This window comes from Fulvia fulva, chromosome 4, assembly GCF_020509005.1.
Source record: "Fulvia fulva chromosome 4, complete sequence".
Classification (NCBI taxonomy): domain Eukaryota; kingdom Fungi; phylum Ascomycota; class Dothideomycetes; order Mycosphaerellales; family Mycosphaerellaceae; genus Fulvia; species Fulvia fulva.
The window spans coordinates 1238972-1259991 of record NC_063015.1 but is presented as its reverse complement, the minus strand read 5'-3'; the positions used below and the strand labels follow the sequence as shown (position 1 = coordinate 1259991).

General features: G+C 52.6%; 10 protein-coding genes across 10 annotated transcripts; 6 read left to right on the top strand and 4 right to left on the bottom strand.

Moving 5' to 3' along the window:
* Positions 1 to 3420: 3420 nt before the first annotated feature.
* On the top strand, positions 3421 to 5269 carry CLAFUR5_04200 (Lipase 4; the record flags this gene model as incomplete). The annotated part of the gene is made up of 3 exons (XM_047903348.1): positions 3421 to 3783; positions 3831 to 5043; positions 5121 to 5269. The coding sequence occupies 3 exons, from the start codon at positions 3421 to 3423 to the stop codon at positions 5267 to 5269; spliced, it is 1725 nt and encodes a 574-aa protein (XP_047761002.1).
* A 418-nt stretch (positions 5270 to 5687) lies between these two features.
* On the top strand, positions 5688 to 6003 carry CLAFUR5_04199 (uncharacterized protein; the record flags this gene model as incomplete). Its single annotated transcript, XM_047903347.1, has 2 exons — positions 5688 to 5909; positions 5965 to 6003. The coding sequence occupies 2 exons, from the start codon at positions 5688 to 5690 to the stop codon at positions 6001 to 6003; spliced, it is 261 nt and encodes an 86-aa protein (XP_047760860.1).
* A 1820-nt stretch (positions 6004 to 7823) lies between these two features.
* CLAFUR5_04198 (MFS-type transporter) lies at positions 7824 to 9374 on the top strand (the record flags this gene model as incomplete). The annotated part of the gene is made up of 3 exons (XM_047903346.1): positions 7824 to 8163; positions 8216 to 8814; positions 8865 to 9374. 3 exons carry the CDS (start codon positions 7824 to 7826, stop codon positions 9372 to 9374), a joined length of 1449 nt encoding a protein of 482 aa, XP_047760859.1.
* Positions 9375 to 9886: 512 nt separating this feature from the next.
* On the bottom strand, positions 9887 to 10548 carry CLAFUR5_04197 (uncharacterized protein; the record flags this gene model as incomplete). Its single annotated transcript, XM_047903345.1, has 5 exons — positions 9887 to 9921; positions 9977 to 10091; positions 10179 to 10345; positions 10403 to 10460; positions 10534 to 10548. The coding sequence occupies 5 exons, from the start codon at positions 10546 to 10548 to the stop codon at positions 9887 to 9889; spliced, it is 390 nt and encodes a 129-aa protein (XP_047760858.1).
* A 1408-nt stretch (positions 10549 to 11956) lies between these two features.
* CLAFUR5_04196 (Nicotinamidase) lies at positions 11957 to 12793 on the top strand (the record flags this gene model as incomplete). The annotated part of the gene is made up of 2 exons (XM_047903344.1): positions 11957 to 12419; positions 12474 to 12793. 2 exons carry the CDS (start codon positions 11957 to 11959, stop codon positions 12791 to 12793), a joined length of 783 nt encoding a protein of 260 aa, XP_047760857.1.
* A 510-nt stretch (positions 12794 to 13303) lies between these two features.
* CLAFUR5_04195 (uncharacterized protein) lies at positions 13304 to 13818 on the bottom strand (the record flags this gene model as incomplete). The annotated part of the gene is made up of 3 exons (XM_047903343.1): positions 13304 to 13346; positions 13400 to 13706; positions 13761 to 13818. 3 exons carry the CDS (start codon positions 13816 to 13818, stop codon positions 13304 to 13306), a joined length of 408 nt encoding a protein of 135 aa, XP_047760443.1.
* A 592-nt stretch (positions 13819 to 14410) lies between these two features.
* Positions 14411 to 14923, bottom strand: CLAFUR5_04194 (uncharacterized protein; the record flags this gene model as incomplete). Its single annotated transcript, XM_047903342.1, has 1 exon — positions 14411 to 14923. The coding sequence occupies one exon, from the start codon at positions 14921 to 14923 to the stop codon at positions 14411 to 14413; it is 513 nt and encodes a 170-aa protein (XP_047760442.1).
* Positions 14924 to 16507: 1584 nt separating this feature from the next.
* Positions 16508 to 17378, bottom strand: CLAFUR5_04193 (L-amino acid amidase; the record flags this gene model as incomplete). The annotated part of the gene is made up of 3 exons (XM_047903341.1): positions 16508 to 16973; positions 17014 to 17234; positions 17310 to 17378. The coding sequence occupies 3 exons, from the start codon at positions 17376 to 17378 to the stop codon at positions 16508 to 16510; spliced, it is 756 nt and encodes a 251-aa protein (XP_047760441.1).
* A 1118-nt stretch (positions 17379 to 18496) lies between these two features.
* Positions 18497 to 19505, top strand: CLAFUR5_04192 (Soluble epoxide hydrolase; the record flags this gene model as incomplete). The annotated part of the gene is made up of 2 exons (XM_047903340.1): positions 18497 to 18896; positions 18949 to 19505. 2 exons carry the CDS (start codon positions 18497 to 18499, stop codon positions 19503 to 19505), a joined length of 957 nt encoding a protein of 318 aa, XP_047760856.1.
* A 332-nt stretch (positions 19506 to 19837) lies between these two features.
* Positions 19838 to 20368, top strand: CLAFUR5_04191 (uncharacterized protein; the record flags this gene model as incomplete). Its single annotated transcript, XM_047903339.1, has 1 exon — positions 19838 to 20368. One exon carries the CDS (start codon positions 19838 to 19840, stop codon positions 20366 to 20368), a length of 531 nt encoding a protein of 176 aa, XP_047760855.1.
* Positions 20369 to 21020: the final 652 nt, after the last annotated feature.

Here is a 21020-nt window from a genome sequence, read left to right as displayed (position 1 = left end):
AAATGTGACGATCCATGTTGGGATAGCCTTCTGTTTTAGGATGTGGATGAGCCTAGTGTGGGAGACATTGTCGAAGGCTCCTGATATGTTAAGTAAGAGCAGTGATGCTACTCTATTGTTGCCATAGTGCCAGATGTGTCTTATCTGTTCTGTAATTAGCTCCACTGCTGTAAGGGTGGATCTCTTTCTCCTGCCCCCTATCTGTGTTGCTGGGAGGAGGTTATGTTCCTCCACAATCTCTATAAGCCTCTGAGCAATGATCTTTTCAAGGAGCTTTCCTATTGTGTTCAGCAATGCAATTGGCCTATATGACTTTAGTTTGGTGTAGTCCTCTTTCTGGGGTTTCCTTAGGACACATGTGAGGGATTGTTTGAAGATCCCTGGGCAATAGCCTTGTGCCATACATTAGGTGAAGATTGGTGCCAGTACTGGGGTGATAAGGTCTCTACATGCCTTCAGGTAGCAGTTGGGGATCTTGTCCGGGCCTGGGGCCTTGTTTCCCTTGAGTTTCTTAATGACTCCCTCAATCTCCTTAGCATCTACATGCCAGCTAGCCTCTCTTGGGAGTGGGATGTGAGCTCCTGGGATGTTGCTGAGGTCTGCCTCCACCTAGGTCCCAAAGAAATGGCCTGCAAATGCCTCTGCCTTCCCTTAAGAGTGGTTTGCACCTGTCCTCTCTGGTCTTGTATTGGGGGAAACTGGGGTAGGGAGTTCTTCTCATCTTCGGGCTTCCTTGCCCACTTGGCTAGCCTCCAGATTTGTTCTGGATGTTCTGTGATCATCCCAACAGTGGACCTCCATTCTTGCTGTTTGTCCCTCCTAATTTGTGCTTTCTTGGCTTAGCAGGCATTGTTATAGGTCTCCCCATTGGCCTGGGTACGTTGTTGCTCCCATCTTCTCCTTGCCCTTCTTGCGTCCTTGACCTTGGTTGTGCATTCATGTGTCCAGTATGTCTTCTGGTATGGTGACCACCTCTTCTTGGGTATGTGGGCTTGGGCTGCTCTCTCCATGGCTGTCACCAGTTGTGTGGCAGCCTGGTCAATCCCCTCTGTTGTGTACAAGTTGTCTATGTTCACCCATTCAAGTTCACCCTCTAGCTGTTCCTGCACTAGTGACCAGTCGGCCTTTTTCCAGTTGAGCTTCTCTTCTGGCTCCCTCTCTTCCTCAACCGTGAGCTGGATGTCCGTCTGGATTGGGAGGTGATCCGATGAGGACTCAAGGTGGCTGCTCACTTTGCAACTCTCCACCTTCTGTGTCAGGGCATGGGACATAAAACACAGGTCTAGTGTGCTAGAGCTGTTGTTTCTTGCCCATGTTTCTGTTCCCTTTGGTGTGACTAGGCCTAGCTGGGCTGTCTCCATCTGGCTAATAAGCCTGCCTGCCAGGAAGTGGTGTGCTGGGGAGAAGTCTGATCCCCATATTGGGTGATGGAGGTTGAAGTCCCCAACCACTATGTTCTGGGCTTGTTGACTCATTGCCTCTGGAAGTCTTTCCAATGTGTGTAGCTGTGTGCTACTCCTAGACTCTGGGGGTGGGTTATACACACTGTGGACCAGGATCTGGCTATGTGATGTCGTTAGTTGTATTGTGGTAATGTCCCTGTCAGCCCTTGGCAAGGCTTGCCAGTCCTCAGTTGACACCTTCTTGCTGATGTAGATGCAGGACCTTGGGACTCCCTCTGTTCTGTTGACCACTGAGTGATACCCTGGGCTCTTCACTGTTGAGGGGATTCTGGTATGTGGGCTGATCCATGGTTCTTGTATTGCCACAATGTGGTGTACCTCTGGGTCCAGGGCTTGCAGGAAGCTCCTCTGGACCTTGTCCTTGCTTTTATTGACATTGTACTGAATGCTGGTTAGCTTGTTGGTGTGAGGCATTAGGACATGGGTGTGTCTGGCTGGTCATGTGGTTGGTTGTAGGGCTGGTTCTCCTGGCTTTGTCGCTCTATTTGTTCCGACTCCTCCCGCTGGCTCCCTATCATCTGGTGTATCTTCATCTGTCCATTGCTTTGTCCTGCTCTGAACAGGTGTGTTGGCCTCCCTATTGCAGGTATTAGCTCATCTTGCGGCCTTGGTCTCTTGTTTGGGTGAAAGGTCCTTGCTGGCTAGTCTTTTTCCCCCACTAAAAATCTTGTAGGAGTTGTTACTCTTGCTTCCCTCGCCTTCCACTGGGCTGCAAGTCTAGCCGGACATTGGTTTGACCATGCTGGATGTTTCCTTCCGCAAGCTGCACATCTCTTGTCTTCCTGCTTCTTCTGGCACTCCTGGGTTACGTGATCACCAGCACAGTGGGAGCAGACTGGTGTAGGTCTGTTACACTTTGGGGCAATATGGCCATACTGTTGACACTTAAAACATTGGAGGACTCTGTGGTTACTCTGATGTATCTCTGCTTCAAGTCTCTCGTAGTCCCAGAATAGTCCTTGGTCTAGAACCTTGTTTGCCTGGGCTGCAGTTCCTACCTATAAGATAAGAGATGAGGCCTTCTTAGTCTCTTCAATCTTCTTCCTGACCCATGCCACTTTTGTGATCTGTAGTCCTGGGACTGTTGCTTGGTTCTGTCTCTGAAGGCTTGGCATGTCTTCTTGTATGTTGAAGGATCTTGGGACTCAATGTGCACTGACCATGTATTGCTGATGGGAGACCTTTGCTGTCTTGCCAATCTTTAGTGTCCATTCCTTGTTCATCTCTAGGGTCTTCTTGTCCTGTGTGTGGGCTATAAACAGTCTTACCCCTCTATTGTCTGCCTTTGCTCCTACTACCTCCTTCATCCCAAGCTTTTCTACTATCTCCCTTCCTGTCATCTTGCCTACCTCTTCCTTCTCCTGCTGGTCTGTGATGTGTATGCGGACTACCGTGCTTTGGGGGGCTAGTGGGGGGCTCGTTGCTGCTGCAGCATATGTCTTTAGGCCTTGGGCCTGCCTTGGGTCTTTCTGGAAGGTGTTTCTTGTCGCTTCGATTGCTCTATTAATCGTAGTTCCTGTTTGTTGTTTGAGTGCTTTCAGTCCCCCGAGGAGCTCACTTATTACCCCTTTTAGTGCTCTTTCTGGGAATTGTCCCTCTTCTGCCATTACCATCTCCTCTGCCTTTCTACAAAGCATTCCCCATTCATCTCCTCCTCGTTCTCTGTCTCTTTCCGTCGCCGTCGTCGCCATTCCGAGTCCTCAGGGTTCTGATGGGGTTTAGTATCTGATCTCTTGAATATAGCCGGCTTGGCACGCAAAAGCGCATCATCCCCGCTTTGTCGTTGCACATACCTGCCTCATCCTCTACACACGGCAGATGGGGGCGTGCGAGAATCGGGCACTGGCATCCTCATTGAGTCGAATGAAGCGGCAAGGAGCGGGGAACGGTCCGTATATAAGACCTGTTGGCACTGACAAAGATAATGCTTATCACGGAGCCGGCTTCACATTGAACCATGATCTCCCTCGGAGTAGCTGGTATTCTCCTTGCCGCATCGTCAGCCACAGCACTCGATGCCGCCACACCGCCAACCGCAACAGTCCGAAATGGCACCTATTACGGCTACCACGCCCCAGCGTATGGCACAGACAACTTCCTAGGCATTCCCTATGCACAGCCCCCAGTGGGAGATCTCCGCTTCCGAGTCCCTCAACCTCTCAACTCCAGCTGGTCGGACCTCCGCAATGCCACCGAGTATGGGTACCAGTGTATCGGGTACGGTAAAGATACATGGAGCCAAGGGAACTATGTCGATGAGGATTGCTTGACGTTGAATGTGATCCGGTCCAGGGGCGCTGGAGATGCGTTGCCGGTCTTGGTGAGTGGATCTCTACTCGATGGAGAAGTTGATGTTGACGTGATCAGGTCTGGATCCATGGTGGTGGGCTCGTTATGGGAGGCTCTTCAGATCGCCGCTATAACCAGTCTTTCATCGTCCAGCAATCAGCTCAGGCCGGCATGCCGATCGTGGCGGTCTCGATCAACTATCGCTTATCGGCATGGGGCTTCCTCTACGGCAAAGAGATCCAGGACAGTGGTAACGCGATGGCTGGCTTTCGCGACCAGCGACTAGCATTGCAGTGGATTCGCGAGAATATTGCGGCTTTCGGTGGTGATCCAGATCGTGTCACGATTCAAGGCGAGAGTGCTGGTGGTACTTCTGTTGCTGCTCAGCTGCTGGCGTACAACGGACGTGATGATAAGCTCTTTGCTGGCGCAATCGCGGAGTCTGGGAATCCTGCTGGCGTTGCAGCATATCCGACTGCTGATGACTGGGAGCCAGTGATCGCCAACATTTCTTCTCAGACTGGCTGCGGAAACGCTAGGCAATCTGTCTTGGACTGCCTTAGAACAGTGCCAGTTGAGCGGCTCAATGCTGTGCTGAACTCGACCGCGACCCGCGGCGCTCGATATGGCTTCGTGGTAGATGGCGATTTCATCCAGGACTACGCCTCTGCGCAGCTTGAGCGAGGTGATTTTGTGCGTGTGCCATACATTATTGGTACCAACACTGATGAAGGCACCGGCTTTGGCGGAGCCAACGTCAACACTTCGTCTGAATTCCTCGAGTATGTTCAGGATCTAGGATACGACAATGCCACGGCACAGGATCTCACAATACTGTACCCAGATATTCCAGAGACCGGAATCCCGGCGACCATAGAAGGGCGACCAAACTCGACAATCGGTCTCCAGTTCAAGCGGACGGCCGCTCTTGGTGGTGACTTGCGTATGACGGCTCCAAGAAGATTCGCAGCTCAGTGGTGGGCCAAGCATAGCGTACCAGTGTATTCATACCGTTTCAATGTGCTGGTAAGCGGCGGCATTTTCCAGGTCTCTTTGCAACGTAGTGCTGACTCTGTCCAGGTGAACGGCATCTCCTGGCTCTCCGGGGCTGTGCACTTCCAAGAGGTGGCCTTCGTCTTCTATAACACCGAAGGCCTAGGATATCCTCAAAACGGTGGCCCAAATCCCATGGGAGGTGAAGAGCGTCCCAAGTACTTAAAGCTTGCCCAGCTCATGACACGAATGTGGATATCCTTCGCAAACTTTGGCGACCCAAATCGGCAATTGGGAGGTAAGCATAGCTCCTTCGACTACCATGTCGAATCGTGGTAAGAATCGTATGCATCCGGGCTGACAGATTTCCGGTAGTTGATGCAGAAGCGTGGCCAGCATATAGCGTGGAAGATTCGAAGAACTTTGTGTTTGAACAAAACACGACTTCGCACGCCGAGCCGGATTACTATCGCGCCGAAGGAATGGAGTATATTAGCGGCATCATCTTGGCAAACAGAGGTTGAGAGGTGTTTGGTATGCTGTGTTACCCCTTGTGACGCGGCTCGAGGCGCAGCAAAATCCGATGCGAACGAGCGAGAATACGACAATTCACTCCACTTCCGGAGTCGTCAGGCACGACAAGCACTGCGCCAATCATTTTTTTGAAGCGGATTTCAGCCGAGCGCGCAACCACAGCTTGTGATGGCACACTTCTTTCCGTAACAGAACTCTGGGTGCACTACGTCCCGTCCACCCGCTAGTTGTTAGCACTTGTGTCTCTTCTTCTTGGTCAGTTTGGTGTTACAAAACAAACACACTCGCTTTCAGGCTTCAGCCCTCCTCGCCAATTGCCATCTCGTCTGTCGTTACGCTGTGCTCTCAACAATTTCACTCAGTTCTCCACTTCCACAGCATTCCAGCGTTTACAATCAGCAATCAGCAATGGGCATCTCTGACGGACTCGTTATCTTTCTGGTCATACTCGGCGCAGGCGCCGCAGTCATTGTCGGATACGCAACAATGCGCTTCTTTTGCCAGGACAGCCCAAAGGAAAGCACAGATGGAATCGGCAGTGGATTCAACCAAGCTGCATACATGCGCGATGTGCGGTCCAGAAACCAGGAAAACCTTGCGTCCGACTATGGCTACGGTCGTAGAGATGTGGTAAGTCGAGTATGTTGTTGGCCGTGACAGAGTCTTCGCTGATGTCTGTATACAGGATCGAATGAGAGCTGATGCCCATTCCGGGTTGACCTGAACGGAGGACAAGTGGAGGTGGTACCACGACCGGGTCTCTGGAACAGCCGAGCTCGATCCGCTGCGCCACAACATCCATGTGTCAGACCTCGGATCGGATAGTCGAGGATTGACCTGATATGAGTCATATGACACCGAGTGGCTAGGTCATATGCATGACGAGTAACGTGAACAACGAATTGGCCGGCTGGGGCGTTCACGACTATCTCCTGGGTGTGTGTTCCCTGGTTTCGCCCGGAGCATGGTGGATAGACGCCATGTTTGGGTTCGGCTGGTCCGGGAGTCTCTCTTCCTCGGTAGAGACTACACGCTCAGCAGATTGAGCCATGAAGTTTGAGTCCCAGACGCTCTTTTTGCGTGCAGGCTGCAAATGTCGGCAAAACATGATATCTTCGAGCGAGGTAGAGACAAACGAACCCCTTTCAACAACCCAATCGCTTTTCTGCGGAGCGAAGGCACGCGGCGCAATGTCAACTTCGAACGTGAAGGTTGATCGCTCGCTTCTGCTTACCAAATGGACCTCGGCGGAGCGCAGGATTTCTTTAAAATATGAGTATGTTCATCGAACACCAGTTCGCCATCTGCCGACGTGTTGGCAGCCAAAGACGGCATGCTCGGTGATGTGCCAGGAGGCTTGCAGATGTCTGCACATTGCCATCGCTCCAAACAAATTGTCACGTATGACTCTGATGCATATGAACAGTGTGCAGTTGAGCAAGGCCAGCAGAGCTGCGGTCTGGCCGGGTTCAACTCGAGTCCTCATGTTTCCGACAGCTCGATTTTAGTGCTTGAAGGCGGTGGCACGGTGTTAGTCAGTCGGATGCTTCGAGATGGCAAGATATTTGCTGTCCCGCAGATCTCTCGGACCTGCCAATCTTTTCATCTTGATGCGAAGACCGTGCAGAGTTCGACTTAGCTATATGAAAGCTCTTCATGAATTGTGGATGTCCGCGCAGCTTGGCAAGGGCTAGTAGAGCGTCCAGGACGAAAGGCTCGGTTTGTGCAAGTTGCAAGACTTGGCCACACCAGAAGGCTTTGCCTAGAGTGCCTGCCAGTTTCGTGTTGAATGGTCAGTCATTGCCCAGCGAGAGGTAAGTGTCTGCTTTGGAAGTATATTGCCGCCGCTGTTGTTGCACTGCAGGAAAGGAGGCGGTTGCGTCGTTCTCAGGAGGAAGTCTCGGTTGGCCGGTGCGCCATCTCCGATCTCATCTCACGACCAACATCCATGATCCTTCCATCTCACCTTCTCCTTCATCCACACCGAGTGAATGCGCTTTTGAGTGGCAGGTATACCGCATACAGCATGAATGTTGTAGGGGTGATTGACGAGTGTACAAGCTTGCTGAACCATGAAACAATAAGGGTGATCAGATACCTTCTGAATGGCATAAGATGTATCTATGGTGGCTACACATATTGCTGATATAGGGTGTGTGTGCCAAGTCCTGACTAATATGGTACCCAAGTCACCTGATTCACAACAATGAAGACTCACAAAAGATGCTCGGGCTACCTGCCACTCTGCCCGTGGCCGGCGAGCAGCAATGTTCGCCGAGCGGCACAGTCGGCACAGGTAGGGCAGCTTCGAGCTCTGGCAGCATCATCGGCGAGCCAGTTATATTTTTGGTGCTTTTAGTGCCCGTAGCACTACCAGGCTTTCGTGTTTGTGATTTGCTGCAATCCCTGCTCCCGCCTGCTATGGTTAAACAAAATAACCTTCCGCTGCGACAAGACTCGCAAGATGTACAGTCATGATTTTGCACGCATCGCATTGCTTGCTGGGCTCGATGCATTTCTCGTTTCCTCATACTATTTGCGATAATGTTTGAAGCAGTTGAGGAGCTGGGCTCCGCTGGGTATTCAGAAAAGCAGCCGAAGCGGCATAGCGCTGGCAGTGGGGCGTCCGCTTCAAGACACGATCTGGATGTGAATGAGCAGGGCACTACTTTGCGGGAAAAGCATGATGGCTCTGGACCTTTGCACAATCCTTCCTTGGACCTGAAGAGAACTGCTAGCAATGTGCTCAGCAAAGTCGCATCGCGAATCACCGCTCGGTCCATTGTCAGCCCACCGCCACCCCCAGACGGAGGAGTGAAGGCATGGACCCAAGTAGCGATGTGCTGGCTCGTGGTTCTGATCACCTGGGGATGGGTCAACTCTTGTACGTCAATCAAATCATTGTGGCGAGATCTCGCGGCTTACACAATGAACAGATGGCGTATTCCAGTCGTACTACTCAATCGAGCTTAATGCATCGGCATCCACGATATCATGGATCGGCAGCGTCCAGAATTTCCTCACCTTCTTCATCGGTGCCTTCTCTGGTCGCCTCCTCGATGCCGGACTTTACATCCCCACCCTCATCGTGGGCGGCACTATCCAGGTTCTGGGCATCTTCTTCATGTCCCTATCCACAACCTATTGGCAACTCATGCTGACCCAAGGAATCATGACCGGCATAGGTGGCGGGATCTTCTTCACCCCATCCATGGGCCTTATAGGAACATACTTCGATAAGAAACGAGCCATCGCTGTTGGCATAGCGACGACTGGAAACAGCGCAGGCGGCATGATCTATCCAGTCTTTGTTCAGCAATTACTTCCGAAGCTTGGGTTCGCGTGGGCTGTTAGAGTACTTGGATTCTTCAACCTTGGTCTCCTCTGCATCATCGGTGCATTCATGAGACCCATGCTGCCTCCTCGGAAGACAGGCTCGATGATCGACTTTTCTGGTTACAAAGAGCCACCTTATGCTCTGTTCGTGACGGCTGTGTTCTTTGTAATGTGGCCAATCTACTACACATTCTACTACGTATGTATTAGCCCTGTGTATGAATCATCGGTGCTGACAATTACTCACAGCTGTCCTCCTTCGCGAATGAGGTAATCGGTATATCCTTCGCAAATGCCCTCACCATCACCATCATCCTTAACGGTGCTGGCATGCCCTTCCGTGTCATCCCTCCATTCTTCGCCGATCGATACGGCCAGCTCAATGTCGCAATACCCACGCTCACCATTCTGGCCATCGTTGCATTCTGCTGGATTGCTGTGGCAAGCACGACTGGAATCTACGTCTACGTCGTCTTTTACGGAGCAGCCAGCGGAGCCTTCCAGTGCCTCTTCCCGTCAACAATTGCCAGTCTGACCACAGACATGAGCAAATTCGGAACTCGACTCGGGATGGGCTTCGGCACTATATCTTTTGCAGCTCTTACTGGTCCATCGCTTGGGGGTGCTATCATGGCGGCCATGGATGGTAGATATCTCGGTGCACAGCTTTGGGCTGCCCTCGCCACGACGCTCTGCACTGTTCTTGTTGTCACTACGAGGGTTAGCAAGGTCGGCTGGAAGATGAAGGTGAAAGTATGAGCTTCCAGGCTCCGAGCGCGCCGTGCAAAGCACCATAAGCAGATCATGATCTCGCAATAAGGGTCGAAAGAGCCTGAGGAGAGCTTGGAATATCGACCAGAGCGGAGCAAGGTGTGCACGAGGCGGCTTTGCTCGCCATACAAAGCACCAGACGGAGCTCGCAATACTGTGAACAAGGTCGAAAGGGCCTGAGGAGAGCTTGGAACAACGACCAGAGCGGAGTAAGGTGTGCTCGAGGCGGCTTTTCTCGCCACATCAAGCACCAGACGGAGCTCGCAATACCGTGAAAAGGGTCGAAAGGACGGGAGAGGAGCCTGGAACATTAACCAGAGCGGAGCAAGGTGCGCACGAAGCGCTTTTCTGTCGTATAAAAAGACTAAAAACGACAAGGCCGCAGCCTCTTCCTCTTCGTGAGGGTAGTTGTGACTAATGATCCTGTCAGTCAACCCATTACAGCGACGCCAATTCAATACCGGCAACACTCACAGCGCTTGGCTCTCAGAGGTGCCACCTCATTGCTGGCTTGCCCAGTAGCTGTTGATGACGTCTATGCATATCGTTAGCATATCACTCTCCCACAGCCTGAAGCGACCTTAACTTACTCATGCAGGCGGCAAAATCGTCCTCTTCGTCCTGGATGCGCTGCGCCACGAGCGCCAAGAAGGCCTCGTCGTGTGCCCGCTGGCAATCCGGGCACGGGCGTGCGTTGTGGGCGAGCTAGGGAATGTGTCAGCCATTTCATAGCAGTAAGAGATGCGTTATGCTCGAAGCGCGCAAGCACTCCCGACAGAACAGTCGACTTACAGCCGGCTGTCTGAAGGTGCGACGGCACCTGTTGGCGATGCGGACGTCTTTCATACGGCTCGCGTTAGCTCTCAATTGCTTCCTGATATCGATGACAGTACTGGCGCTAGACATACCGCCGGACTCATTGTTGCTGCAATAGTACTCCTTGAGTACCTTGGGGCGGCCTGAATCTGAGATTAATACAATGCTCGTGGCGATGCTACGGGTAGTATTGTACACACGGCGGGCGAGGAAGCATTGCACATCTGTGCAGAAGATGATGTCGAGGACGCGGCACATCTGTAGAGACGCTGTCAGCTCTGGTCTACAGGAACGCGTGCGAGCGGGAGCATTGGGAGGATCTAAGTAGGACCGTGGTGAAGGCCATGTTGCTGTGGAGCGATTGTGCTGGACGCGGCGCCTTGCATGGTATGTATCCTCCTTTTTCATGATCGAATTTTCGATAACAGGGCTGTACTTACGACGGCGGGATTGTGGTGGTTCTGTCGGTGTTGACTGTACTATCGATCAGCTATTGACCTATCCGCGCAGGGCAGTGCCACTGCAGGTAGGAGACGAGGATCTGAATTCATGGATGTGGCGTTGGACGACATGAGGTGAAGACGTACTGGATGTGATGATCTGGTCTGCAAAACACGCGTTAGCAAGATGATACCAGCAACTCTCCAAGAGCACGATACGGATCCCAATGGCCAGCCGGGTATGCTCTCCAGGTCTGCATCCTCGCGTGCGCCATCTCCTGCAAGTGAAGGAATCCGACTCTGCTCCTGAAGTACCGGCGGAAGGGCGAAAGGGGGTACTCACGAATGCTGTGATTGCTATGAATCTCAAAAGAGAAGTTAGCCAATGCTCGATGCGCGCATCGTAGCGTATGGTTACCTACAAAATCGCCTTGGGTGCCGAGCAAAGGAAGTTCTCACGCCAAACAGTCAGGTCGGTATAAACAAGCCACCGCAGAAGCTGCGCCAAGCCGAGCAGTTAACGGCAACGGGATGACCTCACGCGTGCTATTGTCGGACTGCAACATTCACACTTTACGGATGCTGAGACTGATACTATAGCACGGAGGAATCGATGGCAGGAAGCGCAGAAGTGCAGGTTTCTCCCAGGACATTGTGTCCTCCGTGATACTCAGGAGACCTGGAGCCTGTTGACGAGGCATCGTGCTTTTGGCACCACTTCCGCGACCTTCAACAGGGCCCGCGATGAAGCGCAGAAAACGCATGTCGCTACCTCATTGAATGCAGCTCTTTGCTACCCGTCGCGTCCCGACGGAGTACATTGGACGAGCAAGCTATGTAGCAGCTCGAGTGCGTTACTTGAGTGCAAAGGCCACCTCGAGTGTAAACGTCGGCTACTAACACAACGGTCAATCACTCTGCTATCCACTGCAGACATCAAGTCAAGAGCGGATGCAAGTAGCCATTTGCTCTCAACTGTGTCCGTCCAAGTTTACCATCATCAATGGTACTCTTGCAATTCCAGACAGATGGCTGGACCGCATCGACGAGTTTGGGATCAATAGACGTGGCCGGCAACTGGAACCGCTTCTCTCTTTTCTCGAGTGGTCCCACCGCGCTCGAGTGAGGATTCCCTTCAAGTGAGTGCAGCAAATCCGCCGTTTGCATGAAATGTTAAGGAGCATGTGAGAGCGCTGCCGTTGCGTTTCGAATTTGCCCCACTTTTCACCCAGCTTTAATCGACAACGCCCCAATTCTCACCTTCATCCTGCACAACAACATCGCACACCATCACAACAAAGCAAGAAGCGCACCATGAGGCCATTCGACGCAGACGGAGCTCTCGACAGGTTCTTCAACCAGCCCGACGACATGGACGATCAACGCATCTTGCCCAACCCATCGACAGACACCACCCCACCAAGAAAGGCCGCGCTTCTCATCATCGACGTGCAGGAGGATTTCTGCCCCCCAAATGGCTCTCTCGCGGTCAAAGACGGTCGTAAGATCGCTCCGATCATCAATGAACTCCTCGGCTACCTTGGCTTTGTACTCAAGATCGCTACCGTCGACTCCCACCCTGTCAATCACATCAGTTTCGCTCCGCTTCACCCTGGTGCAATCCCCTTCAGGACCGAATATACCATCAAGAACCCAGAGAACGGAAACGAGACACAGACGACCGTCTTGTGGCCCGTTCACTGCGTTACGGGAACTCCAGGCTCTAAGCTGATCAACGAGGTGCAATGGGGAGAGATCAATAGGCTGATCGAGAAGGGTAAGTGAACGGTAGAGGCTCGTTTGTAGTAGCCAGTTTGCTAATATCATACAGGCAACGACGCTAGAGTTGAAGCGTACTCAGCGTTTGGCCCTCCCTTCCGCCACCCGATGGTCTCCATGAGTGATCTCGACCAGAAGTTGAAGGAGGCACGCATCACCGACGTGTTTGTAGTGGGCTTAGCCTACGATTATTGCGTGAAAGATACGGCATTGGACGCTGTAGAGCTCGGGTACAAGACATACGTTGTTCAGGAGGGCACAAAGGCAGTTTTCCAGGCCCCAGCGACTCTTGCGGCGACTAAGAAGAAGCTCGAGGAGGCTGGTGTGAGTGTGATCTCGCTGGATGATCCTCTGCTGGAAGCGCTGAAGTAGAAGCGATGCACGACGCGTGTCTCTCTACGAATTTGCTTAGGCCGGCGGTGCTCAGAGCGTTTTGTAGAGGTTCAAATCAGTGTCGCAGTTCGAAGCGGCTAGAATGGAAAAAAGTCCACCTCACCAGACCTTGCCTTACGCATTGCTTCGCAAACTCATGCAACGCCTTACCATCGTTCACGTTCGGAAACGGCTCATCCGGGACAGAAATATCCAGTGCCTTGCAAAGCGGCTCCCATCCATCACGAACATCGAAATATAGCAGTTTCTCCTTGGGCATACTGCTCTCGAGATACTCCATATGCCGATTCCACACGTCTTCGCCCCGTTAGCGATATCCTGCACTTCTTCGCGAAACAGCAACAGTAACGCAGACATACCTCTCCCGAACGTCCACTTCTCCCCGGGCTTCGCGTAAAGCTCTCCCCATCTCCCCGCCTGCAAGTGCTAGTAATACGTCGGAAACAGCCAGATGACCGGCACCCAATATAGAATCACCTCGATCATGCCCTACAATGAAGCTTGTGCTGTTTGATCCATACTCTTCGCCCATCTACACCGTATCAGTAACCACAACGACCCGTCCCGTACCACTACTTGACTTACGCATCCGCATCCCTCACCGTACAAATCACCTTCGCACCAGGATACAACTCCATCAATTCCGGCACGAACTGTGCCATCGGCGTGTCTGCGCAGCCGACGTCTCCGTCTAGAACAGTCTTCATCTTGGTCTTGACGTAGTCTTCGTCCTTTGAGGTCTTGAAGGGAGTATGAGACAGGATATCGGTCCAGGCTCGCATGTGGAACGTATTTCCTGACTTGCAAACTTGTGTGCCGCCATGATAGATAGGGCCGTCGAAGAGGATGGACAATGCGGCTGCGAGAGATGCCGTGCCGGTTCGTGGGAGACCTGAGATATGTTAGCTGGGAAGTAAGAGGGCTGTGTGATGGAAACGAAGCGTACCTGCACCGATGACTTGGAATTTGGCGCCTGGTTTCGGTTTTGATGCTTCTATACCCATGATACGATGTTAGATCGTTTGTTACGTATGTAGGCAAGAAGCGATTGTTTGTTCGGGGCCATGCTGACGACAGTGGTAAGCGATCGTTTATAAAGTACAGTCGCCAAGGGCTGATCGGCTGAGGATTTGAGCCGTTCAGCTGGAGGATCAGCAAGCATTAAATCCTGCATGCCAATGCAATCGAACAACGAATACGAAAGCACAAATATTGTGAATGAGGAAACGCACACCGAATAGGTGCAAGAGCCTTCGACAAAAGACGTGGCCGCATGCACGATTGTAGATGTATCTTTCATCGACCGCGGCGTAGCGACTGCTATAGGCATCGAAGCGATGCACGATACGTATTTCTCTACAGCATTCCTTAGGCCGGCGGTGCTGGGAGCGTTTTGTAGACGCTCTCATCACTATCGCACTTCGAAGCAAGAGAGGGAACGAAACCTCTGAGGAAGGGTCTGATTCGAAATGCTAGATACATTAGATTGTCTCCATAAGACTTTTGCTCCTGATTCCTATACTGTCGTCCACGAATCTTTTCATACACTCATACTGTTGTCAAAACGTCTTCTTAGCTAAGCCACGATTGCTTCGCTCACAAAACGAAAGCAGCAATACCAGCACCAGCAGCGAGAATCATCGGCACACCAGTAGCAGCAACACCAGCGGAAGAAGATCCAGTAGCAGCCGCACCTCCAGCAGGCTTCTGAGCCGAAGTAGCCTGGGCGTTAAGAGAAGAAGCAGCAGCCCTCAAGCTCGACTGAGCAGCACCAGTAGCGGTAGCAGCCTCGCTGGAGATCGAAGCAGCCTCCATGGATCGCGACGCAGCCAAGATAGACGCAGCGCTGCCGAGAGCGGATGAGATGGAGGACGCGGCAGAAATATCGGAGGTGTGGGTGGCGGAGCTGAGAGCCTTGGACAGCGAGGAGATGTCGCGGGATGCGGATGATGCCTCGGCGGAGCCAGAGGAGATGATGGAGGAGGCACGGCTGGCGACCTCAGAGGACATGGCGCGGCTTGCGGAACTGGCGGCTGAGCTCATTGCTGAAGTGTCTTGGGCAGCGGCGTAGGCGCTGATGCCGAGGATGGCGATGATTGAGCACTTCATGTTGATGGGTTGTGGTTGTTTGGAAAGAGACCTGGTTGTTGGTAAAGAGTGTCTTGTGTCTTGTGTCTCGTGCTTGATGTTGCGGTTGAAGTGTGGAAAGGTGAGGAGGAGAACAAGATGCCAGGAACCGGGTTTTATTGCTGCACGATCAAGCTTGCCACGCTCAGCCACAGCCTCTCGAGAGGTCCGTTTGTTGTTCGAGCAGGTCTGAAACCTGGCATTGACTGCCGCTGGATACCCGCTCTGTCGTAGCGCCATCGTATTAACTCGAGCCACCTTACGTATAAGGCAATCAGCTCGTGGAGTGGCCAATAAGCATGGCCGGGACAGAGCCTCGCTCTGGGTCAAGCTTAGCTAAGCTTTAACGTTGGAGGCTTGTCCGTACGACCCATATAAGTCAGGAGAACAACGTAGTCGTGATGCAACTCTTGCCCAATGGCTGTGATATTCGTTGCAAAGCCATTGCCCTGTGTAGTCGTCGTAGTTTCGTTATGTTGACAATGTTCAACCACCAGCCAGCCTCGGTCTGCAACTCGCCTCAGAAGTCAGCATGCTGACTGAAGGTTTGCGGCTTAGTTTCAGCATCCGGCGCGGGTAAGCGTTGGCGTGATGCTCCAAATGTGGGGATTGAACCAGAATTGAGCAACAAAATCCTGCTTCCCAACACGGGTCGCAGTGGTATTGCTGGCGGCGTGACGTCCTGGCGTGTGCAGAACACGACTCGTGGCGGTTGGCCAGGCGGTAGCATTGCCTCCGGATGCACATTGTCATGATGATGCCTGCTCAGATAAAGCTGGTGTGCTGGGACTTTGTGGAGAGCCGGTCGTTGTGGCTGCTAGTAGTCCAATGGCTGGACCACTCCAACCATTTTGTGGCTGTCGGTAGGGGAAACGTGGTTGTCAGAGTGGTCATGGTAGCATAAGAGGTAGGTGCAGCACTTGCTGTGGCCCGCCGACTTTTCCAGCGATGTGCTGGACTGCCGACCTGAGACCAGTCCAAACGTTACCTCGACTGTCTCTTACTCCTGCCCGTTGCTACAGTGCTTCATGTCGAGGCATGGCTGAATCTCTTCATTACTCTTGGTAGGACGAAACGCTGCGGCAAAGAATCTTCGAAGGGAGGCACTATAATCGCACCTCCAGGCTTGCAAACGGGTCAAGGTATTGCTAGGCCCAATCGCGAATGCTGACACTGACTGAGAGACCTCCATACGCTCGACAGACTGCTTGAGGAGCCCATCAATCGACAAGTGCTGGCGCTGGTCCTGCTGGCGAAACGCCACCGCGGCACAGCATAAACGCAGAAGATTCAGGATGGTGAATACAGACTTAGCCGCTGGGCTTTCTCAAGCCATCGACCCCGAAACCACATGGCGCACATGCGGTGAGCGGTACGCCCTGCGCAGAAAGCATGCCATGTCATCGATATTTTTGCAGTCGTGAATGTTGCGGTGGTGTCTAAGGAGACACATTTCGCGAATAAGCATCACCTGCAAGGCCCTCCAAGTTTCCGCAAAGGACGCCGAGCTGCAGATCATCTAGAGTTGTGGCCTTCGCCGAGCCTCGCATATTCCACGCTCATGAGCTACTCGCTCTTCAGAAACCTCCCCAGATCCGCCAGGAACCTTTCCGTCTCTTCAAGCATCGGCATATGCGAACTCAGCGGATATCGAATCCACTTCGTTCTGGCACTAGGGTGCTTCCAGTATGTTTCTGTGGTCTCATCCTGTGCCTCATCATAATATCCATTCACAACCAGTACACCGCCTGGCGCCGTCTTCTCTGTTATCTTCTTCAAGCCTTCTGCGATGTTCCAGTCCTTCAGATTACCGATGACGTAGAACTCGCTTGGGCCGTTCATGGTGTAGTACACAGTGTTGTCCTCTTCGAGCTCAGCGAATGAGTCTTCCAGCTCCTTTAGCCATGGCTCAAGACGGCAGATGTGTAGCCTGTAGAAGTACATGACGGCTTCCTCATACTCTGGTGTATCCGTCTTGTCATCTCTTTCACACCGTTCTAGTGTTTCACGGAGTTCCTTCGGCAGCTCATTCCTTAGACGATGGGACACTGCAACCCAAGTCTTCATATCGCTCGGGCGAGTCCGCGATAATCAGCTCTCGCAGACCCTTTGGCTGTTTCTCAATGGCGTATTGGCCTGCAAGCATACCGCCCCAGCTTTGACCCAAGAGGTCGAAGGCCCCAATGCCGACATGCGTCTTGAGGTCATCGAGCTCGGCCATGAACAGCTGAGGAGTCCAGAACTCGTGGTCGCCCTTCTTGTCGCGGAAATGAGTAGACTCGGCACAACCGATCTGGTCGTACATGACGGCTGGAATGCCGTAGTCTGCATACATGTGGGCGATCGGGAGTAGGTAGTTGTGAGGCACGCCAGGGCCGCCGTGCAGGCAGATGAGGGGAGTTTTGTTGAAGGGGAAGTCGCCCCAGTCCAGTAGCATGTCTTGCCTTTCATGCCATTTGCAGCATATTCGAATGGGATCTTACCGGTCTTGTCGTGCTTACGTATCTTGCGTTCCTGACCGGGAGGTTGGATCTTCTTCGCCCTGTTGTGATCGATGCTCCGTGGCTTCTGGTAGGTTGCGTGCAACGTAGTGTGTTCAACGCGGATCCTAAGGCCAGTCTGCCGTAAAGAGAACGAACGCGAAGTTGGCGAATGCCGTGCTCATGTGCTGCTTCTCAATGCAGCCATCTGCACTCCTACCTTGATCAGGCAGGTGGCATTGGAGGGGATTTCTCCTCTGTACCGACCTGTTGTGGCATGTCGGACTGCTTCCAACAAGACGGCGTACCGATTCGAAGCCAGATCAATGATCCTTTTAGGGCAGCAATGGTGATCATCATGTTGGAGGAAGGTGTCGGTGCGACGAGCGAGGAAGGAAGCAGCTGAAGAGTCCTTAGTCATCCAGTGCTATGCACATACATGTAGATCGACACTTCCTTGTCATGCTTGCATCCGACATTTGACAATGGCATTTTCGATGCGAGATATGCCACGGGAGTATGGCATCGCGCGCAGTGTTGCCGTAGTTCCGACAATTGTTGTGCATTGTCAAGAAGGTCGCGAGATGTCAAGGCGATTTATGTTCCAATCCAGGCCTCGATCATTGGACAGATGATCACAGACGCTAAGGCAGGTACGCGACAGTGTGAAAGCGATCCAGCAGTTTAATTCGTTGTCAACACTGCGACGCTAAGCAATGTCATTCGAAAGGGCGAGCACTTTCACGCCCGGACTCAGGTTCCTCCTTCTTCATCGACACAACAATCGTCAGTTTTCTGCACTGCAGCACTGCCGTACAGATGAGGGATGTCACACCCTTCTACACCGACTGATCCGTCGGTAGCGAACAATACTACCCAGTGACGCTGAACGTGACGCTGTTATGTCGCTGTCGATTACCAAGCCTCCAACTCGGAGTTTGTCCGAACACATCCCAGCATAGCTCATGTTGAGCTCATAGGCGGGGATGTCGAAGGTAAGACGGTGAGTATAAGACCAGCTGATTGCAAAGCCTTGCTCTTGTAGCTTCAGATAGAGCATCATCTCACAGCAACAATGCCTACCCTCGGAGCCGGCCTTGCGAACTGGAACAAGATCGACGACTCAAGATGGGAGCATGGCAGAGTGAAGGTCGCAGACCTTCCACGAGACTCTCCATCGCACGAAGGTGGTGTCGTTATCCACTACACATCCTGCCCACCGCCTAAAGGCACAACATCGAAAGGCACCGTGCTCCTGGTCCATGGCTTTCCGCAGACCAGCTACCAGTTTCGACGAGTCATCACACCAATCGCGAATGCTGGCCATACAGTCATTGCCCCAGACTACAGAGGAGCAGGAGCAAGCAGTAAGCCTTGGAATGGCTATACGAAAGAGGTCATGGCACAGGATCTACACACACTGGTGCACAAGATTGGCGTCAAAGAGAAGATACATCTCGTAGGACATGATATTGGTACGTTGCAGTATCGTACATTGCTAGAACGAACTGTCTGACAACATCCCAGGCGGCATGATCGCTCACTCCTACACCCAACAATTCCCCTGCTCCGTCGCCAGCCTCTGCTGGGGCGAATGCCCTCTGCCAGGAACTCCCTTCTACCACACCATGAAGAATTCCCTCCTGCTCTGGCACTTCACCTTCCACAGAGTCCCAGACCTCCCCGAAACCCTCATCGCTGGCCGCGAGAAACTCTACCTCAAGCACTTCTACGATCGTCAAGCTCAAAACCCTGACGCAATATCGGCTCACGATCTCGATGTGTACGGCAACGCGTTCGCTGCTCCAGGAGCATTGCGAGCGGGGTTGAACGTCTACCGCGCGTTTGAGCAGGATGGCGAGGACAATGTGGCGAGGGTACAGAGCAGTGGGAAGAGCAAGGTGCGGTGTCTGAGTCTTTGGGGCGATAGCAGTTTCGCGGACGAAGAGGCGGCGAAGGAAATGAGTGGGCAGTTCTATGAGGATGTTCAATTTGAGCAGATCGAGGGTTGTGGGCACTGGATCGCGGAGGAGAAGCCTGGGGAGTTCGTGGAGAATTTGGTGAGATGGTTCGAGAGGATTTAGAGGGCATAAGATCCAGGTCATGTGAATGGCGCAGCAGAGGCTCGTCTTAATATTTGAAAAGATTTGGTTGGTCGTTTTTGTCTGTGTGCTGAACAGGCGTGCAGGGATTGTCGTTGTTTGCAGCACAGCTGTGGCGTCTTAGGCCCACGAACAAGCTTTTCAAATCTACTTTGCCGTCAAAGCATCACCTTCTCGAGACTACATCGAACCTGAACTTTAAGCTCAGATTGAATCTGTACAGAGACGACGTTGACAGAGTAAGAGTTACTTCTAATACGATACCAATGACCAGAACTTCTTATTAACCATATACAGAGAATATCTCCGCCATCATGCCAACGACCTTCTTCTCACTCCCGGCCGAGCTTCGCCTCGACATCTACGAGCTTGCGATGGACAAGGGAGAAGACGAAGCAAAGTACTTGGGGCGCATCTGGGGCATGCCCTATCGCAACGTCATACCAGAAGGTGTACCATCCCTCCTCCAAGTCAACCGCCAGATACGCACAGAAACCCTCCCGCTATACTTCAAGCGCTACACCTTCTCGGTTCTTCTCTACCGGTGGCCTATACGGGGAATTGAGGCTATGGAGAAGAGGGCCGCCGAAGAGATTGTGGGAATTGTGGCGAGCTGGCTGGATGATATGGGAGAGCGAGGAAGGAAAGCTCTTCGAGCCGTGGAGATGGAGTTCGAACAAGACGGCGAGGCCAATGCGACTATGGTGAAGAGCATGTTGGAGAAGGAGATGGAGAATCGCGGACTTGAGGGAGTAAGGGCGGGATGCTTGAAGTACCTTTGGCATGTTTACGAGCAGGATGACCCCATCTGGGGTTGGAGCAGTTTGCGTTGGCTGGAGACTTGACAGAACTGAGCAAATGGTAACGTTGGCACTTACTACGCACGATATGTGGAAGCCACAGGCTCAATGAATAACATCCCCAGGGGTCATATCGGATTCTCAGCATTTCGGTAGCGCGCGGGTATATCCTCTCACGTCAAGGATGCATTGGCTGACAAAACGGCGTACTTTTCGACACGGTTCCGAGATCCCTTTGCAAACTCGTACACAGAAGAGTCTTCTTCTACGACCAGCATCTTCAGCCTCACTATACCTGTTCGAGGTGTAAATTCATGTCCGTCACAGTCCGTGCAACCCCCATGTGCCTGTCGTTAACGTATCATTAGCAAAGTGAACCATTTCCTGAAGCTACGTTCGAACGTTAGTCGTACCGAAGGGAGCTTGCGACCGTAGGTCTACGACGTAGTTCGAGCAGTAGTGCTGAAGGCAATGGCGAGCGTGCTATATTCAGGTGAGGGAAGTGCCAAGCCGTCTTCTCATTGGTCGTTAATCAATCCGAATAGAGCCTGAGGCTTCAACGACCTCACGCTTCATCTCAAGCTTGCAGTATTGTAGATGCGATAGCACCGCGCAACTTCGCGCCGTAACGACGTGCGAGCTTGCGAGCACTCGAGTGAGGTTGGCGAAGTATGTGCAGCCTGCTGCAGGCAGCCCG